At 35.9% G+C, this 24,861-nt stretch overlaps 1 protein-coding gene across 1 annotated transcript in view; it reads right to left on the bottom strand.

Moving 5' to 3' along the window:
- Window positions 1-24,861, bottom strand: part of LOC111142541 (myomesin 1) — a 153,958-nt gene that overhangs the window by 47,338 nt on the left and 81,759 nt on the right. The window contains exons 16-22 of the mRNA XM_022495800.1: window positions 23,574-23,630; window positions 18,515-18,639; window positions 13,995-14,178; window positions 13,364-13,538; window positions 10,356-10,477; window positions 8,865-9,152; window positions 6,801-6,997 (exon numbers count right to left, since the gene is read on the bottom strand). Coding sequence (XP_022351508.1) covers window positions 6,801-6,997; window positions 8,865-9,152; window positions 10,356-10,477; window positions 13,364-13,538; window positions 13,995-14,178; window positions 18,515-18,639; window positions 23,574-23,630 — 1,148 coding nt within the window. The remainder of the gene's footprint in view (window positions 1-6,800; window positions 6,998-8,864; window positions 9,153-10,355; window positions 10,478-13,363; window positions 13,539-13,994; window positions 14,179-18,514; window positions 18,640-23,573; window positions 23,631-24,861) is intronic.

Raw genomic sequence — 24,861 nt, 5'->3', positions numbered from 1 at the left:
TATTCCCCTTCAGTGTGGGTGAAGCCTGTGACCTGCTTCCAACCAACAGAATATGGCAAAGGTATTGGAATATCAGTCCTGTGATTGTAGTTCCATCATATGGAAAAGGAGAGGGGATATTATAGATGTAATTAAAGTCCCTAATCAGAGGATTTTTGAGCTTATCAAAAGGGAGATTATCCTGGGTAGGCCTGATTTAATCAGATGAAAACTCTCAAAATGGGGTCTGGGACTTTCATGATGAGAGCACTGTCTTGATGTCCTTGAAGAAGCAAATGCCAGGTTGTGAATGGCCTAGCCACACACAGTTGGAGAAGGGCAGCCTCTAGAAGCAGAGGGCCCCAGACTTACAGCTGAAAGAACTGAATTATGCCAATAACTGTTTCAGCTTGGAGGAGGAACTCAGCTCCAGAGGAGAATAAGCCCACCTGACATCTTTGTGAGACTTCATGCAGAAAATCCATCTAAGCCATGTCTACACTCCTGACTCATGGACACTGTAATATAATAAGTTAACAGAAAATTAAGACTTATATAGATGAAAATTATAAAAATTCTAAGCTAGGAATCAAAATATTCAAAATCTTGTCATTTTTTTTGCTTCTTATTGAGTGACTTAATGTTTTCTATATCCCTCAGAAGAAATTCAGTTGTGGTAAATATATGTGATAAAATAATGAATGTGAAAACATTTGCAAAATAGAAATGATGGAATATATTAGTGTGAAAAAAATCTATGGACTATACACAATCCTTTGAGCATTAAAAATACTTAATAATTGGGGGTGCCTAGGTGACTCAGTCAGTTACCTGCTCAACTCTTAATTTCAGGGTCCTGGGATCAAGCCCTGTGTCAGGCTCTGTGCTCGGGGGAGTGTGCTTGTCCTTCTCCCTCTGCCCCTCCCCCACTCATGTGTGCATACTCTCTCTCTCTCAAATAAGTAAATAAAATCTTTTTTAAAAATGCTTTAAAAAAATGCTCAATAAATGGAGGCATTGATGTAACCAGCTGAGTTAACAAACCTTACCTATTGTATGACTTAAAACAAGGCAAAACAAGTATGTATCTATGATCCAGTCTATACCTGATTTGATCATGGAGTCATAAGTTCATCTGCAAGAGGTCTTGTCATGCCAGTTATTTAGGATATAAGGTGAATATAATGGCTACATGTTATGGTAACAGAATAATACAAACTCCATTTTTGATTCATACATACATGCACACACATTCCCTTTAAGAAGGGAAGATCTTTTTAAATAAGAAGAAACCATCATGTAGATAACTTGGATCTAAAAGTACTTTATTCAGGTACCAAGTCTGTTTTGGGCCTCCATTAGTATGACTAAACTTTCTAGTTTTCCTGGGTCCTGGTTTAAGGATACAGGCAGTTATAGTGTTGAAACTAGGAGAGTCCTAGGCAAATGGGAAAAGTTGGTCATTCTGGGCTTAGGTGAATTATTGTAGCATGGGACTTCTATTTCTGGCAATGGTGAACTAGGCTATAGAGATTGTCTTGCTAAAAAATTCAAAATACTAGATAAAAATATCTTTTAAAAATCTTTTCAAAAGCATCAAACTAGTGTCACTATGTTACAGAATTATCAGGACAGAATAAAGGGAAATACGGAACCAAAAAAAAAAAAAAAAAGAAAGAAATTGGAACATAGAAGTGGATTTTACCTTGGGTATAGTGGCCAATAAAGAAAAATTTGACCTTTCATTTTGTTTATCAAGCAGAAGAACACAGAAATCAAAGCCTAGAGCCAACCTAAAAGGGGGGATAATAAAAGAGAGCCCTCTACAGTTAAGATGGAACCCTAAAAGGTCTTTACTCTTTGGGAGTAAAGTTGAGTTATAAATAAACCTGCCTTTATACAGTACAAATTCATATTGCTTGATTGTCCAAAAAATTAAAGCCTTGTATTTAAGAAAAAAAAAAAACCTGAACAGGTGGTATCCCCAGGCACCTTGCAGAAGCAAATACAAATCCTCTACAGAGAAAGATGCCTTCATCCTAAAGCTCAAATTATTCATGAAAATATTTTAATGACAATGAGCAGCACACAATCAAGGATAACCAAACATAGGAAATAAGACATCATGAGCCAGCCTACAAAACTAATGATAACAGATACAGACCTACAAAGATATTAGATAATAGAATCATCAGGGATTGGAAAAATAGCTATGCTTACTATGTTTTAAAAATAAAATACAAACTTAAAATATCTGCAGGACTAATCCTGAAACTAATATTATGGTATATGTTAACTAAGTAGAATTTAAATAAAAACTTGGAATCTTAAAAAAATAAATAAGGGGGCGCCTGGGTGGCTCAGTGGGTTAAGCTTCTGCCTTCGGCTCAGGTCATGATCTCAGGGTCCTGGGATCGAGCCCCGCATCGGGCTCTGTGCTCAGCATGGAACCTGCTTCCTCCTCTCTCTCTGCCTGCCTCTCTGCCTACTTGTGATCTCTGTCTGTCAAATAAATAAATAATATTTTAAAAATAATAAAATAAAATAAATAAGATAAAATATCTGTAGGAGATAGCAAACTATAAAATACTTTGTAAAATGTAACCTTAAAAAGGGAAAAATACAATAAGAGAAAAATAGTGGATGTGTTTAACAGGAAATCAGATGCAAAAGAAAAGCAAATTTGTAAACTAATGGAAAGTTATAAGAAATTACACAGACCACAATTCAAAAAGATGCAAGGATGAAAGAGAGCAGAGTGATTAAAAGACGTGGAAGACAGAATGAAAATGTTAAATACATGTTAACTAGAGTTTCAAGAGGAGAGGGGAGAGAAACTAATGTAATCTAGACAAATCTAAATAATTATTGACTAGAAAACGATAATACTTTTGAATTAAAAATTGACTTAAAAGCACACATACAATAACATACAATGGGAATAGAATAAATGGCTTAGAATACCTAAGGCCCTATTTTTCTCAGACAAGAGTAAAACAATAGAATAAATTCAGACTGCTAATTTGCTCATTGCAATTTCTGCAGTAACCACCAAAAACAAACACAGAAACCCAGAATCTATACCTTTCAAGGTAGTGTAGAGGGAAAAGGGAACGGCTGAAGGGAAAAAAATGACTATTCCAAAGTAGTCAAGTTAGGATAGAAACTGAAACAGAACAGGCAGGACAAATAGAAAGTACAAAATAAAGATGATTGGTTTTTCAAAAAAAAAGTAGTAATGACATTAAATGCTCTAGTTAAATGACAAAGACTCTCAGGTAGGAAAAATATCTGACTCTATGTTATTTTTAAGAAACATATAGGTGCGCCTGGGTGGCTCAGTGGGTTGGGACTCAGCCTTCAGCTCGGGTCGTGAGATTGAGCCCTGCATCGGGTCCTGGAATTGAGCCCCGCATCGGGCTCTCTGCCCAGCAGGGAGCATGCTTCCCCCTCTCTCTCTGCCTGCCTCTCTGCCTACTTGTGATCTCTGTCAAATAAATAAATAAAGTCTTAAAAAACTTTTTTAAAATAAAAAAAGAAATATATATATAAAGCATAAAGTTAAAGATAGATAGAAAATTATATACCATGCAAACACCAACCAAAAGAGAATTGATAAATTTATATTAATAACAGATAATATAGATTGAAGGGAAATATATTGTTAGTAATACAGAAAGTTGCTTTGTATGCATCTAATAACACCCCTTCAAAATATATAAAGCAACATTTTAATTGAATGAATTTTATGATATGCTAATTATATCTCAATAAAGTAAGATTACCCTGCAATTTTCCTTTCCAGTACTGTCCTTGTCAGGTATTTGTACCAAATTAACTCTAGTCTCAGGGTAATTTCATTCATAAACATAGAAGCAAAAATACTAAACAACAATAAGCAAAAAAAAAAATCCAGTAATATATAGACAGAGTATACATAATGTCTAGCTTAGATTTATGGCTGGAAGGCAAGGTTATTTCAACATTAGATAGTTACTGGAATACACCACATTAAAACTAAAGGGAAAAAATCATATAACCATCTCAATAGATTCAGAAAAAAAATATTTCATCATTTTAACTAATTCTTTTTTTTTTCATTTTAACTAATTCTTAACTAGAAACAGAAGGAAACTTACTTTAGCTGTCTATCAAACACTGATAGTAAATATAATACTTAATGGTGAAATGGTGAAATGCTTTCCTTTAAGATAAAGATCAAATCAAGAATGACCAGGACCACCACATCTATCAATATTTTATCAAAGATTTTAAGCAGAAAGTTAAGAAAATGAAGCAAAAAATATAAAATTTGGAAATGAAGAAGTGAACTGTCATTTATAGATGATATGATGATTTAAAAGAGCTCTTAGGTAACTTATAGAAACAATAAGAAAATTTAGCAAAAACCTATATAAAAATGATATATATTTCTCTATCCCAGCAATAACAAAATGATATAAAAACATACTATTTAGGGGCACCTGGGTGGCTCAGTGGGTTAAGCCTCTGCCTTGGGCTCAGGTCATAATCTCAGGATCCTGGGATTGAACCCCACATCAGGCTCTCTGCTCAGTGGGGAGCCTGCTTCCCCGCTCTCTCTGCCTGCCTCTCTGCCTACTTGTGATCTCTGTCTGCCAAATAAATAAATAAAATCTTAAAAAAAAACCCAAACATACTATTTAAACACTGAAAATATGTAATACCTATAAAAAATAATAAATGATATGCAAAACTTCTATAGAGAATTATAAAACTTTATTGAGAAACTTTAAAGACCAAAATAAATGGAGAGAAATATCATGTTCATATATTAGAATATTTAATATTTTAAAGATGTTATTTATTGCTCAATTTATTTATGGATTCAATGCAATCCCAATCAGAATTCTCAAATGTTTTAGTTTAATTTTGTTTATTGTGTTTGCTCTTGCTTGTCTTATTTTTTGGTAGAACATGGTAACCTAATTATATAATTTATATCAAAATACAAAGGGCTAAAAGTAGACTTGGAATAAAAAATAAATTGAGATAACTTGATCTACCAGTTATCAAATGTTCTATGAGATGGTAATGATTAAATTAATGTGATATTGGTCCAGTGGTAGACAAACAGAGCAGTGGAACAAAACAGAAAACACAGAAGCAGACAAGTACATCAAAGAAACTTAATACATGATACAGATAGCCTAGCCCAATAGTAGAAAAAGGACAAACTTTTCAACAGATGGGACAACTGGGTGTTCCTACAGGGGGAAAATTAATGTTGACCTTTACTTTACATCACACACAAAATTTATAGGTGAAGTAATGACTTTAATGTGAGTGGCAAACCAGAGCTTTTAGAAGAAAATCTAGTACAATATCCCCATGACTTTGGATGGCAAAGGCATCTCTTTAAAAAAAGGGGGGGGGGGCAGAGCAATCACTAGTGGCACGGCAAATGTCGTTAAGTCTGGGAATCATGAATTTGGTATTAAAATTAGTGTTGTTACCATAAGGAGAAGAAAATACTATTCAATGAGCAAGAAAGATAGACACAACTTCCACAGCTACCAAGGGTTTTAAGCTCAGAATATATAAAGAACTTCACAAGTCAGTAAGAAAATCTTTTAGAAAAATGGGCAAAAACTTTGTACAGGCATGTTATAAATGGAGATTTCAAAATGGAGTATGTATATATAGCAAAAGATATTCAGACTCATTTGACACCCAGATTGTCAAAACTGAAAATGTGTGATACCAAGTGTTAGAGGGATGTGTAACAATTGGGAGTTCTCATACTCCTATCTACTAAAATTGAAGATAAACAGATTCTCTGGCCCAGCAATTCTACTTCTAGGTAATAACCTAGAGAAACTAGTGCATATATGTGCCAGCAGACATGTACAAAAATGTTCATAGGTACACTGTTTGATATAGCTATCAATGTGAAAATGCCCAAATTATCAATCAATAACTGAATGGAAAAGTGTGTTATGAGACCCTCATACAACAGAATATCATACAATAATGAAGTCATAGCTACACACCAACATGGAATAATCTTAAAAATACAATTTTGTTTTATGTATTCTTGTTTTATTTTTTATGTGTTCAGTATGTTTGTGATATTTCATAAATTTTAAGCATTAGATTTAAGAACTGTGGCATTGAGTTTGGGAAAGCTTCATTCACCCAGCCTTACCCTGCTCTTGTCCTCACAGTATGTGGTTCTGGAAGTATAAAGGGAGGTGACTTTCCTTTCACTGACAACACTCCAAAGAGGGGAGCCATAGTTATGGCAATAGTGAGACCCTTCAAGTACTCTGAGATGGACAAAGCAGTGAAGAAAAGAAATTGTGGGTAGACACATGTGGCCTACTCCTTCGTGATGACACTATGGTAGGGGACACCTCACAAGTGGTGAGCTGAGGCTGGGCGTCAGACCCATGCCATTATTCTTTATGATTTGAACACTAAAAGTTAAAAATGCAGTCATTTGGATCCTGGGACCCTTGCTGCTAGCAGCATATTGATTAGAGAAATTTTGTAAGTTTTGAAATAAACATTTATTTTTACCAGAAGTAAACATTTTATAGTAAATATTCTAGGAAGTTATTATGTTTATATGTATGAATCAGAAAATACCAATCCTTCCTGATCAGTCAGATTACTTCTATTTACCTTGGTATATTTCTGACAAAAGTCATGTAGACAATGGACACTGGAGAAATGACATGAATCATTTACAAGGTGCTGAGTGTGGGTGTGGGTGTGCATGTATGTGCAAGTGAGCATGTCATCATATATATGACACCACACTACAGATGGTCATTTACCTTATATGCCTCATCACTGACAGCTTTGATGTTGGCTTCTCTCCATCTTCCTGGTACTCCGTCAATTACCTCACGATAGTTCACATAATAGCCAGTAATTTCAGCCCCTCCAGTCTTATCTGGTTGCTTCCATCCAAGAACCATCGAGTCACGAAAACTTTCAAGACAAGTGATGTCACAGGGTGGAGAGGGTGCAGCTGTTGCAATATGAGTAGCAAGTGAGTAGACAGAAATGCATTTATGATTTCATGCACATTAAGCTTGTTTCATTTGTGCCACATGGGAGGGCACTAGGGTCGTGCAGTATAAAACTAAAATGTGAGACAGATCCGTAACTTGGCACCCAGTTTGGCGTATGAGAAAAAGAAAAAACAGTGAAAAGTGTACTGTAATTATTATTCCAAAGATAAAAAGGAACTGCCCCCCTACTTCCACAGAAGAATAATTTTTGAAATACTAAAAGTAAAATGGTGCAATATTCTGAAAAATGATTCTGTTCCCCATAAGAAGAAATATTTTTCCCTAGATATATATTTTGTTTCTTTACGTGGTTTTGTTTTTATTTGCTCCTTGAAGAAAATGAAGTATGTATATCAATTTCTGCCTCAATGCGCTTACTGAGAATTTCCATATTATTTCCAAATGGTTGGCATTTCACCATTCAGGCATACTTACCCTTGTGAGACTTTATGACTAAACAAGTTCTATCTACACACAGAAAAAAAATCTTATTTGGAGCTCAGCTAAATGCCATCTTTAAAATAAAGAACAAAAAACAGGCACAATCTGCCATATGATATTTTTCTTTTAGTATATAATACCTTTTGCTGCATTATTTTTAACCTGATGTTGGACTATTATTCATGTAGTACAAAATACTATATAGCTGTCACTGTGTTTATTAGTTCCTAACCAGAAAAACATTTGGAGGATGTTTTAAAAGTCTCTCTTCATTTATGTGGCTTCTGATCAACTTTTTACCCAACTACTAAATTATAGTTTTTGATAAAGAAAGAGAGGGTCAGATGGTAGAAAGAAACCCATCTAGATATGCAATAACATCATAGAGTTTTCTGAATATTTATTTGGATTACAGGGAAAAAAAGAACTATTTATTTTTATTCAAAAGAGTCTTAAAAGAATAAAGATTTTAAAAATGAAATACATTTTTTTCTCTCTCCCCCTCATAAACCTCCTTCATTCTTTATATTAAAAAAAAACAAAACTTTCTCTCTCTCTCTCTCTCTCTCTCTCACTCTTCCTATTACAGAGCAATATTAAATGTCAACTCTCAAATGAGTATCTCATCTTGAGCTGAGGGGACAATAAAGTTTTAAAAAAATGGAAGTGACAGAAGTTGGGATGGAGTATCAGTATATGCTTATCATTTCATTTTTATTTGATAAGAAAACACTGTCACCTAAAATATAAAAGCCACAAGTACCAAATATCCTAATAAGAAAATTCTGAGCTTGCTGGGAATGTGATTCATACAGCACAGAATTTAGCTTTATGTGATTATGATACCCTGTTAAACTTACTTCATGGCACCTCAAAGAGATAATGTTACTCATATTTATTTGAGTTAAATATGAAGGATAAGTTGAAAACCTGAAGATGAACAACAGAAGTTAATAACTATGATCCTGAAGAAATGTGACTTCTTTGTAAAATATTTTTCCTATACCTGTATTAAACATGAATATTTCAAAGGACCCTATATAGGCTGTGATTATCAAATTCTTCCAGCTCTCAGTTCTGCTTTTCTTAGCAAAATAAGGCCAGAGTTGTGTCTGCCAGGGAAACCAAAAAGGACTCTATAACCAAAATACTTTAAATATTCTATTGTCATTAAGCACAGTGAAGTAAATACAAAAGCCAAACTCATATAAAATTACTTTTACAATTCATTAGACAAAAGTATTGCAAATGGATAGCTGAAAACATGTCGAATGAAGAATAAACACAGATGAAAGTGAACACAGATGGAAGAACATGATCTAAACAATGAGGTGAGGACACTGATGGAGACAGATGGAACAGTTGTAGTTTTTCGACTCTCACCTATGTCCTTCTTCTTTTTCAGAGGGTCAGACTTACTTTTCCCCTTAATATCTGCCTTCTGTGGTGATGGGGTAAGCTCTTCCTGAACTGTTTCACTTACTTTACTCACTTCTGTTTGGCCCAAGTTGTGAGCACTACTGGGTAGTGAAGGTTTGTTAAGTTTGCTACCAAGCAAAGCATCTTTCTTAAAGGTTGGCTGGGAGGCTCCATGCATGCCTCCCCTGGAGTCTGTTAGTCCACCAGGTGTATCATTCAGTTCAGGCCACACATCTGGAGACACTCCTCCCCCTACAATCGCCAGATAACAACAGAAACACTTTAAGCCCAGACACAGTACAAATTGCTCTTACTTAACAGAACAAAGGGGAAAACAGGACCATAAGCAGAACAAAAGTAATCTTAGTTTAACAGAAATCACTCAGACTGGCAAGAAATATGGATAAGTTTCTCATAATTTACACCAAGGAAACAGCTCAACTTCTCCATATTCTGGGAAAAGAAGAAATGAGAACAGAAAACCACGAACAGAACAGGAACCATTTTGAATTGCAGAACCCAAGTATATTTAAGAAAAAAGCAAATCTCCAACGTTTTTTGAAAGAAATTAAGGCTTATTATTCAACAGACTGAGGGGAGGAAAAGATCATAAAGTACACAAGACTTACATTAAAGATCCTGATTTTATAACAGTTAGAATTACATACATTATCGAACAATTAATGGCCTGTACCTCCCAACCTCAAAAAAAAATGTTCACTATTATTCATATTATAGAGACTATTAAAAAGTAATACAGCATGCTAACTGAAGATAACTGGTACGAAATAACTTTCCCTTCAAATATGGGTTACTCTATCACAGACTTCATTTTTGTGCTCTGAACAACCTGGGTCCCTTCCCTACTTTATCTAAGATTGGGAGGCACATTATGTACATGCATACAATTATTTATTTTTTTATTTTTTACTACCAGTTTTATTCTGCAGGTTACTTTGTGAGCAGAGATGTAGCATATGATTAAGCAACCACATGTGTCTTGCACAAAATTTAGAGGAGTTTATAAAAAGCATGTTAATGTGTAGTTAGTGAAAACAAGCCAGGCTTTGTTGCAGGTGAAATGGCTTTTAGGTACAAAATGATCCGTGTTATGGGTGATATACCGCTTCAAGGAACCGGATGGCCCTCCACATTCCCAGCATGAGAACGAAGTTAGAATGGAGTTTCACACAGTGAGACATATCTGAGGAAACTCGGACTTGTGAAGATGACAAGGCTATGGGTGCACACAGAATCTGGATAAGTGGTGAAGATCTGTAAAATGACGGCTACAGAAGGTTAGCTGTCACCTGGAGTCAGAGAAAATGATCATCTGGAGATGGAATCATCAAGCAGTACTAGAAGCTTTAGACAATTACCGGAGAGGATGGTATCTTCCTTTATAACTTATAAAAAATCCATTTTTATCTACCAAGTTATGCCTAAGGAACTTACCAATAGCAGCTTTAACTTCAATCGCTTCTGAATCCTGTGAATATTCGCTAAGTCCAGCTGCATTCACTGCTCTAACCCGGAAGATATAACTCTGACCAGTCGCCAATCCATGGCAAGTAAATCTAAAAGGAAAGGAAGTTTTAAAAATTTTTCCTAGGGGGGAAATTAGACAAGATGGTTTTAGCTTAACTGAATGATCTGGTTTTATAAAAACCATTCATTTTCTAAAAGGAGGAAAGCAGAGGGACAGAGATCAGGTACCGTTTGTGCATTAGACAAGAAGGCAGCTAATTAGGGCAATTTTCTAAACTCCCTCCATCAAACAATGCAGAGTCCTGGCTTTCCCCTGAATAAGTACTTTAACTTTTCTGAGCCTTTGGGGTGTGCATCAGTAAAATGGGTATAATAATGCCTCCATAATAATTTTTGTGTAAGATTGGCCAGAAAAGGTATTTAAAGTGCCTATTTCAGGGTGCCTGGGTAGCTCAGTGGGTTAAAGCCTCTGCCTTTGGCTCAGGTCATGATCTCAGGGTCCTGGGATTGAGGCCCGCATCGGGCTCTCTGCTCAGCAGGGAGCCTGCTTCCTCCTCTCTCTGCCTGCCTCTCTGCCTACTTGTGATCTCTCTCTCTCTGTCAAATAAATAAATAAAATCTTTTAAAGTGCCTATTTCAGGGCCTGGCATATAAGAGGCATTTAGTAAATAATAGGTGGTATTAATATTATTTTTTTAGGAGCTTATATCCTTTTTTAAAAAATTTTAATTTATTTTTTATTTTTATTTTTTATAAACATATAATATATTTTTATCCCCAGGGGTACAGGTCTGTGAATCGCCAGGTTTACACACTTCACAGCACTCACCCCATCACATACCCTTCCCAATATCCATAACCCCACCCCCTTCTCCCAACCCCCCTCCCCCCAGCAACCTTCAGTTTGTGAGACTACGAGTCACTTATGATTTGTCTCCCTCCCAATCCCATCTTGTTTCACTTATTCTCTTCCTACCCCCTTAACCCCCCATGTTGCATCTCCACTTCCTCATATCAGGGAGGTGGTATTAATATTATTAATGGCTATTTCAGGTATATACTTGTGACTGTAAGGCATTGGCTGCTCCTTGTTATAGAGGCTTAGTAGTCCCTGCTTCCCTGCATGCCAGGGAGGTATAATTACTTGAGAAATTACACTAGAATCTGAAAATAAGATGAAATATAGATTACCATTTAGATATAAGGATCCTATAATGAGGTGTGAATTCATGGGCAGTTTTACACATAAAACAACCTTACTCCTTAATAGCTATTATGGCTATAAGTAGCTATTTCATGAATCACTCTAACATTTTAATCCATCCTGAAGACTATAACCAGGAAATAACAGGTCTGCTAATGACTCTATCACCATTAGTAATGTTGGACTATTTAATGAAGGCAGTCATAAATTAGGCCAATCCTTCAGGTCAGCTCAGTTCAGCAAATATTTATTGAGCACTTCAGTGTTCCAGACACTAAGCTAGGTATTGTGGACACAGAGATGAATAAAAAATGGTGTCTGTCCTTGAGAAGTTCTTATCTGTTTGTGGAAAGGCAGACCCTGCCTAACCCTCTATAAATATTTCTATATGGTCCCAGGAAAAGGCTGGGAATGCACAGTAAAAATGAAATGAACAAATGAGCTAAATGAATCTCTTGCTTTCTCCCATTCATTGATTTGCCTCTATTCTCCTGTTCTACAAAAGAAACAACTCATCCTATGGGGGTCCTTGGAGTTTGACGTGGTCATGCCAGAAAATAACAAGCCTGTTTGGCAATTTTGGGGGTGGAATTCTCCTCTCAGATTAGTTGTAAATCAAAGGAATCTCAGAGTTTGGTTGCAGGTCAGAATTCATCATCAACCTGCATAGCTGGTTGATAAAATATTTGAAAGCAAGAAAAAAATAACTCTCTTCAGATTAGAAACAGATATAAAGAAGTTGCAAAGTATTCTGAATGCCCCTCTGTTGGTGTTACTGTGTCCTTAGCACTGAGTTTAACCATGTTCAGAATTTGTAAAATGCTGATAGTTCTTTCCTGTTCACTTAAAATGCTTAGGGGAAGGGAGCCTAGGTGGTTCAATCGGTTAAGCATCCAACTCCTGATTCCAGCTCGGTCATGATCTCAGGGTTTTTGAGACTGAACCCTGCTTACGATTCTCTGTCTCCCTCTCCCCCTGCCCCTCTACCACACCCTTCTCTTAAAAAATTAATTAAATAAATAAAATGCCTGGGTACTTTATGTCAGCTAGAGTCTACTAGATCCTTGAAATTTAGTATCACACCAAATATTAAAGACCAGAACAGAGGGGTAAAAGGACAAATGGTATGAAGGAAAAGAATCAGAAAAATAACATAAAATGAATTCATCATAGCTGTCATTAATGCATTTCTAAGTGTTTAAGATCATAAGTAGGCCTTTTTTTCCCAAATATATGGCAGTAGATTATGTTCAATTTTAAATTCATTTGGGTATTTAAAGTATAACATTTTATTTTTTTTTATAACTTTCTTTTAAGATTATATTTATTTATTTGACAGAGAGAGAGACAGCGAGAGAGGGAAGGAACACAAGCCACTGGAGAGGGAGAGGGAGAAGCAGGCCTCCCGCAGATCCCAGGGTGCTGGGATCATGACCTGAGCTGAAGGCAAATGCTTAACGACTGAGCCACCCAGGTGGCCCAAAAGTATAATGTTTAAAAAAAAAAAAGACTCACTCCATTGGATGTTTGTGCTGCTCTATGGGTCCATGGCTGCATTTTCTCTCTTTTTTTGGGGGGGGGGATCATAATTTTATTTTAAATTAAAAATTAATTTCTTATTTTTAATTTTTTATTATGTTCAGTTAACCAACATATAGTTTTAGATGTAGTGTTCAATGATTCATTTGCTGTGCATTTCCTCTTCATAGCCTCCCTGCTCTAGAGTCAGAAGGCTCCCCACAGCACCCCTCTACCCCAACATTGCGGTTACCGTGGGCCCTTCACAGGGTTGTTGTTGCAAGGCTCCCACTTGCCAGAGCCAACAATGCTTGACTCTATGTAGTAGCCGACCAGCTCTTTAGCATCTTTGGATTCCTCCCATGAAACTACCACTGATGTGTCTGTATTTCTGCTTGGGATGATTTTGCCTGGGGGCTTGGGGATATCTGACAAAGGAGGAAAATAATGATCAAACTCAGGGTGGTTTCAAAAAATTTGGTCTTATCACATATGAACACACACACACATACATATATAAATTCTATATAAGTAATCATATCAAACATACAGTTGTTTTATTTTATATTTGTTAAAGTAGAAAATTTAAAAAATCAATATGTTATTTTGCGGGCATAATGAAAATACTCCAGAAAAAAAATACATTAGCAATATTGTTGAAACTCCTGGAGAAGTTTACTTTTCATAATTTCATAGCTCATAATAATAATTTTTTAAATGTATCAGTCAGGTATAGTCATCAATTAAATTTATAATGTGAAAGAAGGATGCTACCACTTTCATTTCTGGATGGGTACATTCTAATGAGATTCTTGCTTTTGGGATTTTTTTTTTTTCTTGAATTGAATTCCAATCAGTTTTGTTCAACCAAACTCTCTACTCACCAAGTTTGTCCCCTACCACTGTCACTTCCGTTGCCTCTGAGGGCTCACCAACTCCTGCTGAGTTAGAACAGCGGACACGGAAACGGTAGGATTTCCCTTCAGCCAGGTCGAACAGAGCAAAGCGAGGTGACTTCACAGGGAGCTCTGTGTTCACCCGCTGCCAGTTTTCTGTTCCTGCTTCACACTGCAGACCCAACAGAGAGACCCATTTACAGCACAGCAAGAATAGATGGGAACTTTGAGCCAGGCATCTGGCAGTCTTATTTATCAGTCAACAAACTACTTACCTGTTATGAGTGGAACTGGAGAAGAGATATGGAGGAAATTGGGAATGAAGCATTGTAGTCCAGAGGATTCTCTAAATCAAATATGGCTTTGGATTATTTGATAAATATGCTACTTTAATACTTCACTGACTTGTTAACTAAGATCATCGATCTACTTATAAAAGACTTTATTTTGAAGACAGTTTGGGATCAGATACTTTTCTAATTCTTTGTGAGGTAAACAGATTTATTATGCTATACAAAATCCTTAAATCTTCATTGTTATAAACTGTTTCATTTTAATAAACAGTTATAACTGTTTCATTTTAAACTATACAAAATCCTTAAATCTTCATTGTTATAAACTGTTTCATTTTAATTTTAATAACATATAAACTGTTTCATTGTTATAAACTGTTTCATATAAACTGTTTCATAATCTCATTCTGGTCTGTACTCAAATACCACTTCCTCAAAAAGGCCTTCTTGATCACTCCCTGCCTAGTCTATCAAAGAATGTAAAAGAGTTCTTTGTTCCTTTCTCATCATTCTCTATCCCTTACCCTGCTTTATTTTTTCAAAATCAGTTATCTATATTTGAAATTAAGTTATTTATTTGTCATCTCCTCAATGAAATGAGTTCAGGGAGTTGTCTTGTTCCCTGTTATACCCCAGAGCCTAGAATTGTATCTGGCACATAGCAGATAATCAACAATTTTTTTTTTCTGAATGAATGAATGAATTGTTTTGAATTAGAGTTTCTTTTTTCCTTCCCTATATTTTAGAATAAATAATGGGAAAAACTAAATTTAAAGCAATTCTTTTCTCGGAACTAAAATGATCTAGGGTGACTCTGAAATCCTTAAAAGGATGTGGTATCGATTTGCTCTTTGGTAGAGAATATAGTGAGAAAACTCCCACTAGTCTTCAGTAATCCTTTATCCTGCCTATTTGAACCCTCAATTTTGCCCCAAGGTTAGCAGAAGTGATTTTGCTTCAGAACTTTTAAACATTTTCAAGAGACTTTTCTAGAAATCCAACCCTCATGATACAGTGACCAGCTGAAAAGATCATACACTGTTGGGACTATAAGAATACTGATATATCACTTGGCATAACCTTCATTGACTTGAAATGGAGGCAATGTGGTATGGTGCAAAGAACCCGGAGGCATTCATTGCAGTCTTAGCTTTGTTAATAACAAGATATGTGACCTTGGAAAAGTCACGCGAGTATTCTTTGGTCTCAATTTCATCATTCATAAAATAAGCAAATGTGACAAGGTAACCTCTAAAGTCCTTTGTAGAATCTTCCACGATTATGTCATTATGGGTAGGAGGGTAGAAAGGATAAATTCCCCCTCAACAGTCAATCTGCTGCTAACTGAGGGATGAAATTCTCCCAGACCTTTAATCCTTTAGTTTAGGGCTTTGACTCATTTTGACACATTCTCCCCTGGGGAACATATAACAATTATCAGTCATTTATACTTTCATAATAAAAATAATAGCTGCCTTTTCACTATGCTAAGAGCTTTATGGCATTGTAACTTTTTAATCCTCTCAACTATGCTCTGAATTTGTGGGGGTAGCACTGTGAGAGTATCCCAGTTTTCCAGAGAAGGCAGGCTTGGGAAGGTTGAAAGGCAACAATGTGTACTAGTTGGATACAGTATATGAAAACTGAGCCAGACTGCCCAGGTTCAAATCCTAGCTATGTCTCTAACTGTGTGACCCTGAACAAACTGTATGCCCCATCAATGCCCTCTATTAAATGTCAACCATTCCAGGGCTCACAAACATGGTAGAACTGGGCATAAGCTGCAGCCATACCGGCAAGTTTGTGCTATATGTGCATGCAATTTCTGGAAACAAGTTCTATAAAGAGGTGCAAGCTTGGGGGTTACTGAAGAAGCAGCATTCCCATGGGCATCAACATTCTGGGGAGGAAAATGAGCTGTAGGACAAGAGCATGTGAAATGTTGCGCTTTAGAAAGGTCAACATGTTAGAAGTGGCTTTTAATCAGAAATAACCTGAGACTCAGCTGAGTCGGATGGTTTGACGTTTGGATAATTCTTCTGTAAATGTGCCCTAGTCTCTGGGCATGCTCTGCTTCCCCAATATGTCAACATCTTGGGCCTTTCGTATATGTCAGCAGTGCCTAGAGAGACCTGTATACTCACACTGCACTCATAAGTGTTCCCTCCATTCCAGACTAATAGGTTCACTGGTGGAAGAACCCTTTTAACACTTTTTAATCACAGCCTCACATACATTTAGGTCTAGGGAAGTTATAGATTTTCCTGGAGAAATTAGAGTTTATATGACCAGAGGAAATGTTCAACAGCAGCCAAAGTTGACTCATCTAAGGAAAATGCCTCAGTGGTAGGTTGTTACTATGTCATTACTGCAGAAGGATGGTAATTATTGTCACAGAGCTTATTCAGAACTCTTTTCCTGTGGAGCATTTCAAAAAGATTCAGTGAAGGGTATGTATTAAGCACACCAGGAAACAAACATTTTCCACTCTAGTCTTGTCCTCTATTAAAAAAAAATAGGAAAAAAATGTAAATCAGGAATGCTACTCAAGTTATATTTAATTTGAGGCTAACATCTAGAAAATATACAAATTAATACCAATAAGACTTTAAATATTATTTTGGTAAAATCAGACTCTTTTGAAAGATGCCCATATGCATGTTATAGAGATACTCCATTTATTGTTACCAATTTGCTAGGGTTCAGGAGAAGTGAGGCATGCTCCTCAAAGACATGAACTAAATGGCTTTATCAAGGAAATAAATTAATAAATTTATTAATTAAAATAAGAAAACCACAGACCCTAGCATTTTTAGTGCTAGTATAATTTTCTCTGATGATCTGAAATAACTAAAAGGCCATAAAGATAGTCATCTTTGCTTTTATGTTGTTACCTGATTTGCAGATGTTTGCATATTTGCACACACTTATGTATCTACGATATCTATTCTCTTATAATAATTGCCAGGAAAGGTGACCTAGTAGGTGTTCTGAAACTGAACGATCAGAAAACCAGTAAGGATGAAAGAGAAAAGCTCTTAGGAAAACTAACCAAGCTACATGATATTTTGCCAAATAAAGACCTTTTCTACAATTTTGCTATGAAAGTAAAATGTCAAGTAAATGATAACTTATTGTGCTATCACAAAATTTTATAAAAACAAAGTACGCACAAAAAAGTACAGCCAATTGTTTCACTCGTTCTAAAAAAAAATGGTGTGTTAAAAATAAATAAATAAAATGGTACATGGCTGTCATAAAAATGTAAACATTCTTACAGATAACATAAAATAAACTTACTTTTGTTTCATTTTTCAATTACATCTTAATCAAGACTTTCTTAACAAATGGTTTGGAATCTCATTTTAAGCAAATTCTCTTCAAATGCCCTTTGCCTGGAGCAATGATGCCTTACCTAGCCATCATTCCTTCTGCATGTCTGCACTTGCAACTGGCCACTTCCCACAAATAACACCCTATCCAGGTCGTGGCTCCCCTCCATTTTCTGGGTAGAAATACTTACTACAGCTACCCTCAAATACAGGTAAATGATGGATTCACATATAATTCTCATCATTCCACCCATTTTAGGCTTTCATTATATGCTGCCCTCTCTAACATAATTACAATAAAATTGTAAGATAGTTGAGGGAAAGCACTAGCCAGTGTCTCATGCTGTTTTGTAATTCCCGATCCCACATTACTATCTACACTGGAGTAGTACTGGCACTGGAGTAGCCAAGTGCATGGCAGCACGTAAGGACTTTCTCTAACTCTCCAGCTATTTGACGGTATTCTGAAAGTACTATAATTTTTATTCCTCTGGCTCATCTACCCTCATGAATGTTCATTTCTGACTGCAGAAGACAAGTTGTAGGGAAATGAAAAGCCATTACTAGAGGAAGGGAGACAAAGGGAGTGTCTAGAAAACAGTGCCATATGAACAAACTACAGTTTCAGGAACATTTCTCTGCTTAGAAGGGTCACAATTTGGGGTCTGTGGACCTCTTAGAAGTCTATGGGTGAGCTCCACGGATCTAGAAGCCCCCTGAACTTTCAGGCAAAGTTCCATGTGATATACATTTTTTGGTGAAGACTGTTTATAGTTTATAAGGGTTTAAAGAGTTCGGGACACAATGGAAATTTAATCTCTATTTCTTTAAAGAAATCTTTAAGAAGAGGCCTGAGGTAATAATGTTGATCCCAGGGTCTTACCTTTTCCACAAAGTACAGAATGCCCTCATGGCCACGCTGGCCAGGGGGCTTCCAACTTAGCACCACATAGCTCCGGGTAGCCTCTGTGACAAAGAGGTCTGTTGGGGGGCCGGGAACAATACCCTCTGAAAAACAACAAGGAAAAGTGAAAAGCACACACCCTGGGAAGCCCAGCATATGCAGAGAGTCATAGACGTTCCTCTCCCACTGGAAAAAGAGTTCATTACTGTTTCACAGTATAAAGAACTACCTCATCTCTGAAATTCTTCCTAAAACATTCGTTCATTCATTCAAAGCCACAATTTTACTTTCATTGCTTGGCAATTTTGATTTTCTTACTGATCCTAAAAAAATAGTAATGACATAAGTTATACTTTCTGTACATCCTATATCAGCTTTTTATAGAATATCTTTTCAAGAATGTTTGGATAGCAAACAAACTTGGAATATAAAGATAGTATATTCTCTAGGGCAGAAAGTTAACTTGTTTTCTCACCAGGAGAGTAAAGATAATGCCCTTCTCCAGAGAAAGCTTGGGCACAGGGTTTGTCAGATGTAACATAAATCTACTGTGTGTACAGCATCCATCTGTGCTGCTCCCCACCACACTGTGGAATTTGGCAGGGGGACAACGCAAAGGAAAGTAATGAGAACAGGAAGCTCATGCTGTCTAACTGTGCTGTGACTAAAGAATCCTTTGTCTCTGACCTAGGAATCTCTTATCTTTTGCCAACATCAATGAAACTGTGGTATCAAACGTATTAGTTTGTAAGTAGGGTAAAACTTTAGACCCTCCACATCCAATAACTAAAATACCAAGCAAAATACATGAAACAACTATTTTAGACATTGGATATTAGCTGGCTTAGGACAATGATTCCTGATAGAAGAGTAACAGATTAGGTGAGCTCTACCATTGTCCTAGCTTATTGTCTGGAGAGAATCTCAAGACAGCAGCTCAGGAAGAGGATCCCAGGTAGAACCTGGGAGTCTCCCCAAGTGGAGGAGAAGAAGCTGGAATTCCAGGAAGGGAAGGTATCTACAGAGAGAGTCACAAGGATGAATACTGGAGGAAAGGGCTGCACAGAGAGGGAGGCTTCAGAGATATTCAGAGGGTCCCTCCGGAGTGCTCACCTGAATACTAACCAGCACATCAATGTGAGGAAACCACCTGAAGTGGGGGAAAACTCACACAACAGAATTGAAGAGAATAAACCTCAAAGCTCTCATAGGGCCTGGAAGAGTCCATAGTCCAACCATTTAGAGTGGAAATCTCCTAATTCACAGGCATCTGGTAGAGTACTACTCAGAAGGCTATTTCCTCTGTAGTATGGCCAAATTATGCCTCAGCTAAAGTCTGTTCTGATTTCACTTAACAAAAGCAAGCCTTGAAAGATCAAATCATTTCCACAGAACAAAGCTCAAGAGCACTTATAAAAACATAAAAATATCCAGCACCAAGCAATGTAAATTCAAAATGTCTAGCATCTCATGAAACGTTATTAAGTATGCAAAGGAGCAAGAAAATACAGCCCTTTCTGGGGAGAAAAATTAATCAATGAAAACAAAATCAAAAATGTCACAGATTATAGAATTAGTCAACAAGGATATAAAAACAGTTATTGTAAAAACAGTCCATACGTCCAAGAGGGCAAAGATTAAACATGTTAAATAAAAACATGGAAAATATAATGACACAGTAGCAGAAAGTGTCTGAAATAAAACACAGAAAACAAATACACTGAAAGGGAAAATGAACACAGCATCAGTGACCCCTGGTTTCAAGTAGTAGCATGTAACTGGAGTTCCTGAGGTAGAAAAGAAAGAAGGAAAAAAAACAATGTTTAAAGAAATAATGCTGAAGAATTTTCCAAAGCTGATGAAAATTGTAAACTCACAGATCCAAGGAACTTGTACACCCCAAGCACAAGACACATGAAGGAAACAACACTAATGCATATCACAAACAAATTTCTCAATCCAGTGACAAAAAGAATCTGTTAAAAGCAGGTAGAGAGAAAAAGATACATACTGAGGGACAAAAATAACAATAACAATAGTCATTTTTTTTTTTAAGATTTTATTTATTTATTTGAGAGTGAGCACAAACAGCAAGGGATAAGGAGAAGCAGCAAGGGATAAGGAAAAGCAGATTCCTCATTGAGCCGGGAGCCCAATGCGGTTCTGGAGTGCAATGCCTGGAGCCCAATGTGGGTCTCAATCCCAGGACCCTAAAATCATGAACTGAGCCAAAGACAGGTGCTTAACTGAGCCACCCAAGTGCCCCAACAATAGTTATTCTTATAGTGTAGATTTGCACTACAGTGGACCATCATTTCTAAAGTACTGAAAGAAAAACTGTCGATCTAGAATTGTACAACCAGTGAACATCAATTTCAAAAAGAAGGATGAAATAGAGACTGTTTTAGACATACAAAAATAAAGTAATTCATAATCAGCAGGACTGCACTACAAGCAATATTAAAGGAAATGCTTCATGTACAAAGAAAGTGGTATCAGATGGAAATCCAGATCTACACAAAGAAATGAAGAACAGAAATGATAAAAATATGAGTGAATACTGAAAAGTTTTTTCTTACTTTTAAATTTCTTTGAAAGATAAGTGACTATTTGAACCAAAATAATAGCATTGTATTGTGCAATTTGTAATATATACACAAATAAAATCCATGCAATAACAGCACCAAGGCTTGAAAGGGGAAATGGGATAATGCTGTTTTAAGTCATTACAACTAACTATACATGTAGTAGTATAATCTTACTTGAAGGAGGTTGTGATAAGACATATATTAAAATTCTAAACTACTATAATACAAAACAAAGAATTATAGTTAATAAGATACAATGGCTAAAATGGAATAATAAAAAAGTACTCAATCTAAAAGAAAGTAGAAAAAAAAGGAGAAAGGAAACAAATGGATTGATAGAAAACAAATAGCAAGATGGTAGATTTAAATCCAACCGTATCAATAATCCCACAAAATGTAATTGTTCAAACATTCCAATAAGAAGGCAAAGATTACCCAACTGGATAAAAAATCAAGACCCAACTACATGCTGCCTACAAAAAATACAATTTAAATATAAAGACACACATAGGTCAAAAGTAAAAGGATGGAAAGCATATGCCATGCTAACACTAATTTAAAAAAAAAAACAAAACCCTTGAATGATTATATTAGTATCAAAATAGATTTCTAAGTAAAAAACATTACCATGGATAAAGAGTGTTACTTTATAATAACAAAGTGGTCAATTCATAAGAAGATATGACAATCAAAATGTTTATGCATGAATAACAAAGCCTCAAACAGTATGAAGCAAAACCTGGTAGAACTGCAAGAAGAAAAAAATAAATCTATCATCCGGTCAGAGATTTCACCAATACTCTATTAACTGATAGAACAAGAAGATCGGATATAAAACACTCAGTTGAAATCCCAGTAGGTTTTTTATAGAAAGTAATAAAGCTGATTTTTTTCAAATTTATGTGGAAATGCAAAGGCAGCATAGCCAAAACAACTTGGGGGAAAAAAAATAGAGGAGTAAATATTACCTAATTTCAAAACTACAAAGCTTTTAAAAATTTTATTTGTTTATTTATTTAAAACTAGGAAACTTAAAAACAACAACAACAACAACCTAAAGCCACAGTAGTCAAGATAGTGTGGTTGGTGTAGAGAAAATAAAATTGACCAACAGAGATTTTAGAAATAGATAAAAAAATAATGCAACCAATTGATTTTGGCAATAGTGCCAAGGCAATTCAATGGGAAAGGATAATCTTTTGAACTGATTGCTGAAATCACTGGATAGCCATATGCAAAATATCACGATAATAATAACTTAAGACCCTTACTTTGCATAATATAGAAAAAATTAATTTGAAATGGAACATAGATTGAGATCTAAGAGCTAATGCTATAACATTTCTAGAATAAACAGGAAAACTATCTAAGTAAACTTGATTTAGCAAAGATTCAAACATGATGCAAAAATGGCAATATACACATAAAAAGATTTCCAACAGTATTAGGGAAATGCAAATTAAAACCACTATGCACCCACTATGAAACATCATTACTGGTGATAATGTGGAATAAATGGAATTCATATACTGCTGATTGGAATGTAAAATGGTACAAACGTCTTGGAAACAGTTGGCAGTTAAAAATTAAACATATACCAAAAAAAAAAAATTAAACATACAACTACCATATGACCTATCTGTCCAACTCCTACATATTTATCCAAGAGAAATGAAAAGCTTAAGTCCATACAAACACTTAATAAGGATGTTCTTAGAAGCTTTTGACAGTAAATGGATAAAAACAAACTTGAACTGATACATGCATCAACATGAGTAAATCTCAAAATAATATGCTGAGTGAAGAAAACCAGAGAAAAACAAGTAAGATTCAATTTATCTAAGAGTGTGGAAAACGCAAACGAGAGCGACAGAAAGCAGATCAGTGATGGCCTGGTGATGGGCAGAGGCAGGAAAGAGGAATTACAGAGGGACATGAGGAAATTTTAGGGATGATGGGTATGCTCATTATTTTGATCATGGTGACAGCTTCACAGGTGTATACACATGGAGAATTTGCCAAATCGTACGTTTTACAGAAATCAGTTTACTCTATGTCAATCGTACTTCAATAAACCTTTTTTTAAAAGATTTTATTTATTTATTTGACAGACAAGAGATCACAAGTAGGCAGAGAGGCAGGCAGAGAGGAGGAAGCAGGCTCCCAACAGAGCAGAGAGCCCATGTGGGGCTCGATCCCAAGAACCTGGAATCATGACCCGAGCCGAAGGCAGAGGCTTTAACCCATTGAGCCACCGAGGCACCCCCTTCAATAAACCTTTTTTTAGAAACAGTGATTCTCTGAAAATATACGTTACTTTATGATCTCTACATATTTCAGGATATTCTTCCCAAAACATCTTAAATAATATACACTGTAACCTCCATAGTAAAGGCTAAACCACATGGCAAAACACTGGCAACAGTATCTGGGGAAAACTGAGCTTTTACCTGAAGGTTCCTCTTCAGTGACAATGATCTGTCCAGTCCAGGGTGCTGAAGGGCGACCTGAACAGAGATAAATGTAAAAATCACAAAATTCATAAATGCAGTTTCAACTGCACTCATAAACTGGCCCTAGTAGCCACAAATTGGCTTGATTAACTAGTTTACTTACATATTTTCCTAATGAATCTTACTGAGCATATATATGGTGTTGTGTCTTCAAGGAACCCACAATCTGATAGAGCACAGAGCCCACCTATTTGGAGTCAACATTTCTGGAACTGTACTTTTACAAGCAAGGTAAATAACTTATGTTCATTTACTGTTCAGTATAGATCTCTGGAAACATGTAAGTTCTCTCATCTCTCCTTAAGAAATAGCATGTATTTGGGAGAAATGTTTCTGGAACAACTGCAAGCCCAGTAGTTATTTATCTGCAATAATGAAGCCAAAAAAAGGAGAGGGGAGCTAATCCTACAGTACAATTCAATGAAAGCAATTTCTTTCCATTATATTTTGAAAAGTATTATCTAAGAAAGAAACCAGTTTAGATCTGGAGGAAGGAAAATGGGTAAATGGGCAGGAAAATAAGAAAATCCATTTAAATTCATTTCATTCATTCATTCATTGAAGAGGAAATTCATTGCTGTGTTCCCACAAGTAAGAGATAGAGAGAATGGTTTAACTCCTGCTTTATCAACAGATTTTCACCAGAGCTAATACAAAAACAGAAAGGTGATTTGCAAGATAACCTATTTTCAACTCAAACAAACTCAACCTTATTTTCATTGGAATTTACAAAAGAGGAGTAAATGAAGTATGAGCCGGAATTAGGATAGAGGGAGGGAAGTTAGACGGCAGGCAAAAAACAATCAGAGGGCAATCAAGGAGTTTGATTAGAAAAGGTCCCCATAGAAAGGTTTTTTACTTAGCTTTTTACAATGCCACACATGTACCTAAGGTAAGAATAATGCTGCAAATATGACATAGACCAGTAGTCCTCAACCAGGATGATTTTGCCCCTTGGGGATAGGACAGCCCCCCCCCCCATGACAAATAATTATTTAGCTTAAATGTCTATAGGGTCAAGTTTGAAATATCCAGTATGGTCTGAAGTGTTAATTTCCAACAATCTTTTAAAGTCATTTTATGGTCTCTATTACTGAGGATGTATATGGGTTCCCATGAAACAACTGTAGAACATAAATCATGTATCATGGTTTTGACATTTAGATGTGGAATTTAAATATATGAAAATATTATTTTTGATTGTCTAATACGGTAACTCAAGTAT

The sequence above is a fragment of the Enhydra lutris genome, unplaced genomic scaffold, assembly GCF_002288905.1.
Source record: "Enhydra lutris kenyoni isolate GAN:26980312 unplaced genomic scaffold, ASM228890v2 scaffoldscaffold8, whole genome shotgun sequence".
NCBI lineage: Eukaryota > Metazoa > Chordata > Mammalia > Carnivora > Mustelidae > Enhydra > Enhydra lutris.
The sequence above is the reverse complement of the archived record's forward strand: the minus strand, read 5'-3'. Positions and strand labels throughout refer to the sequence as shown.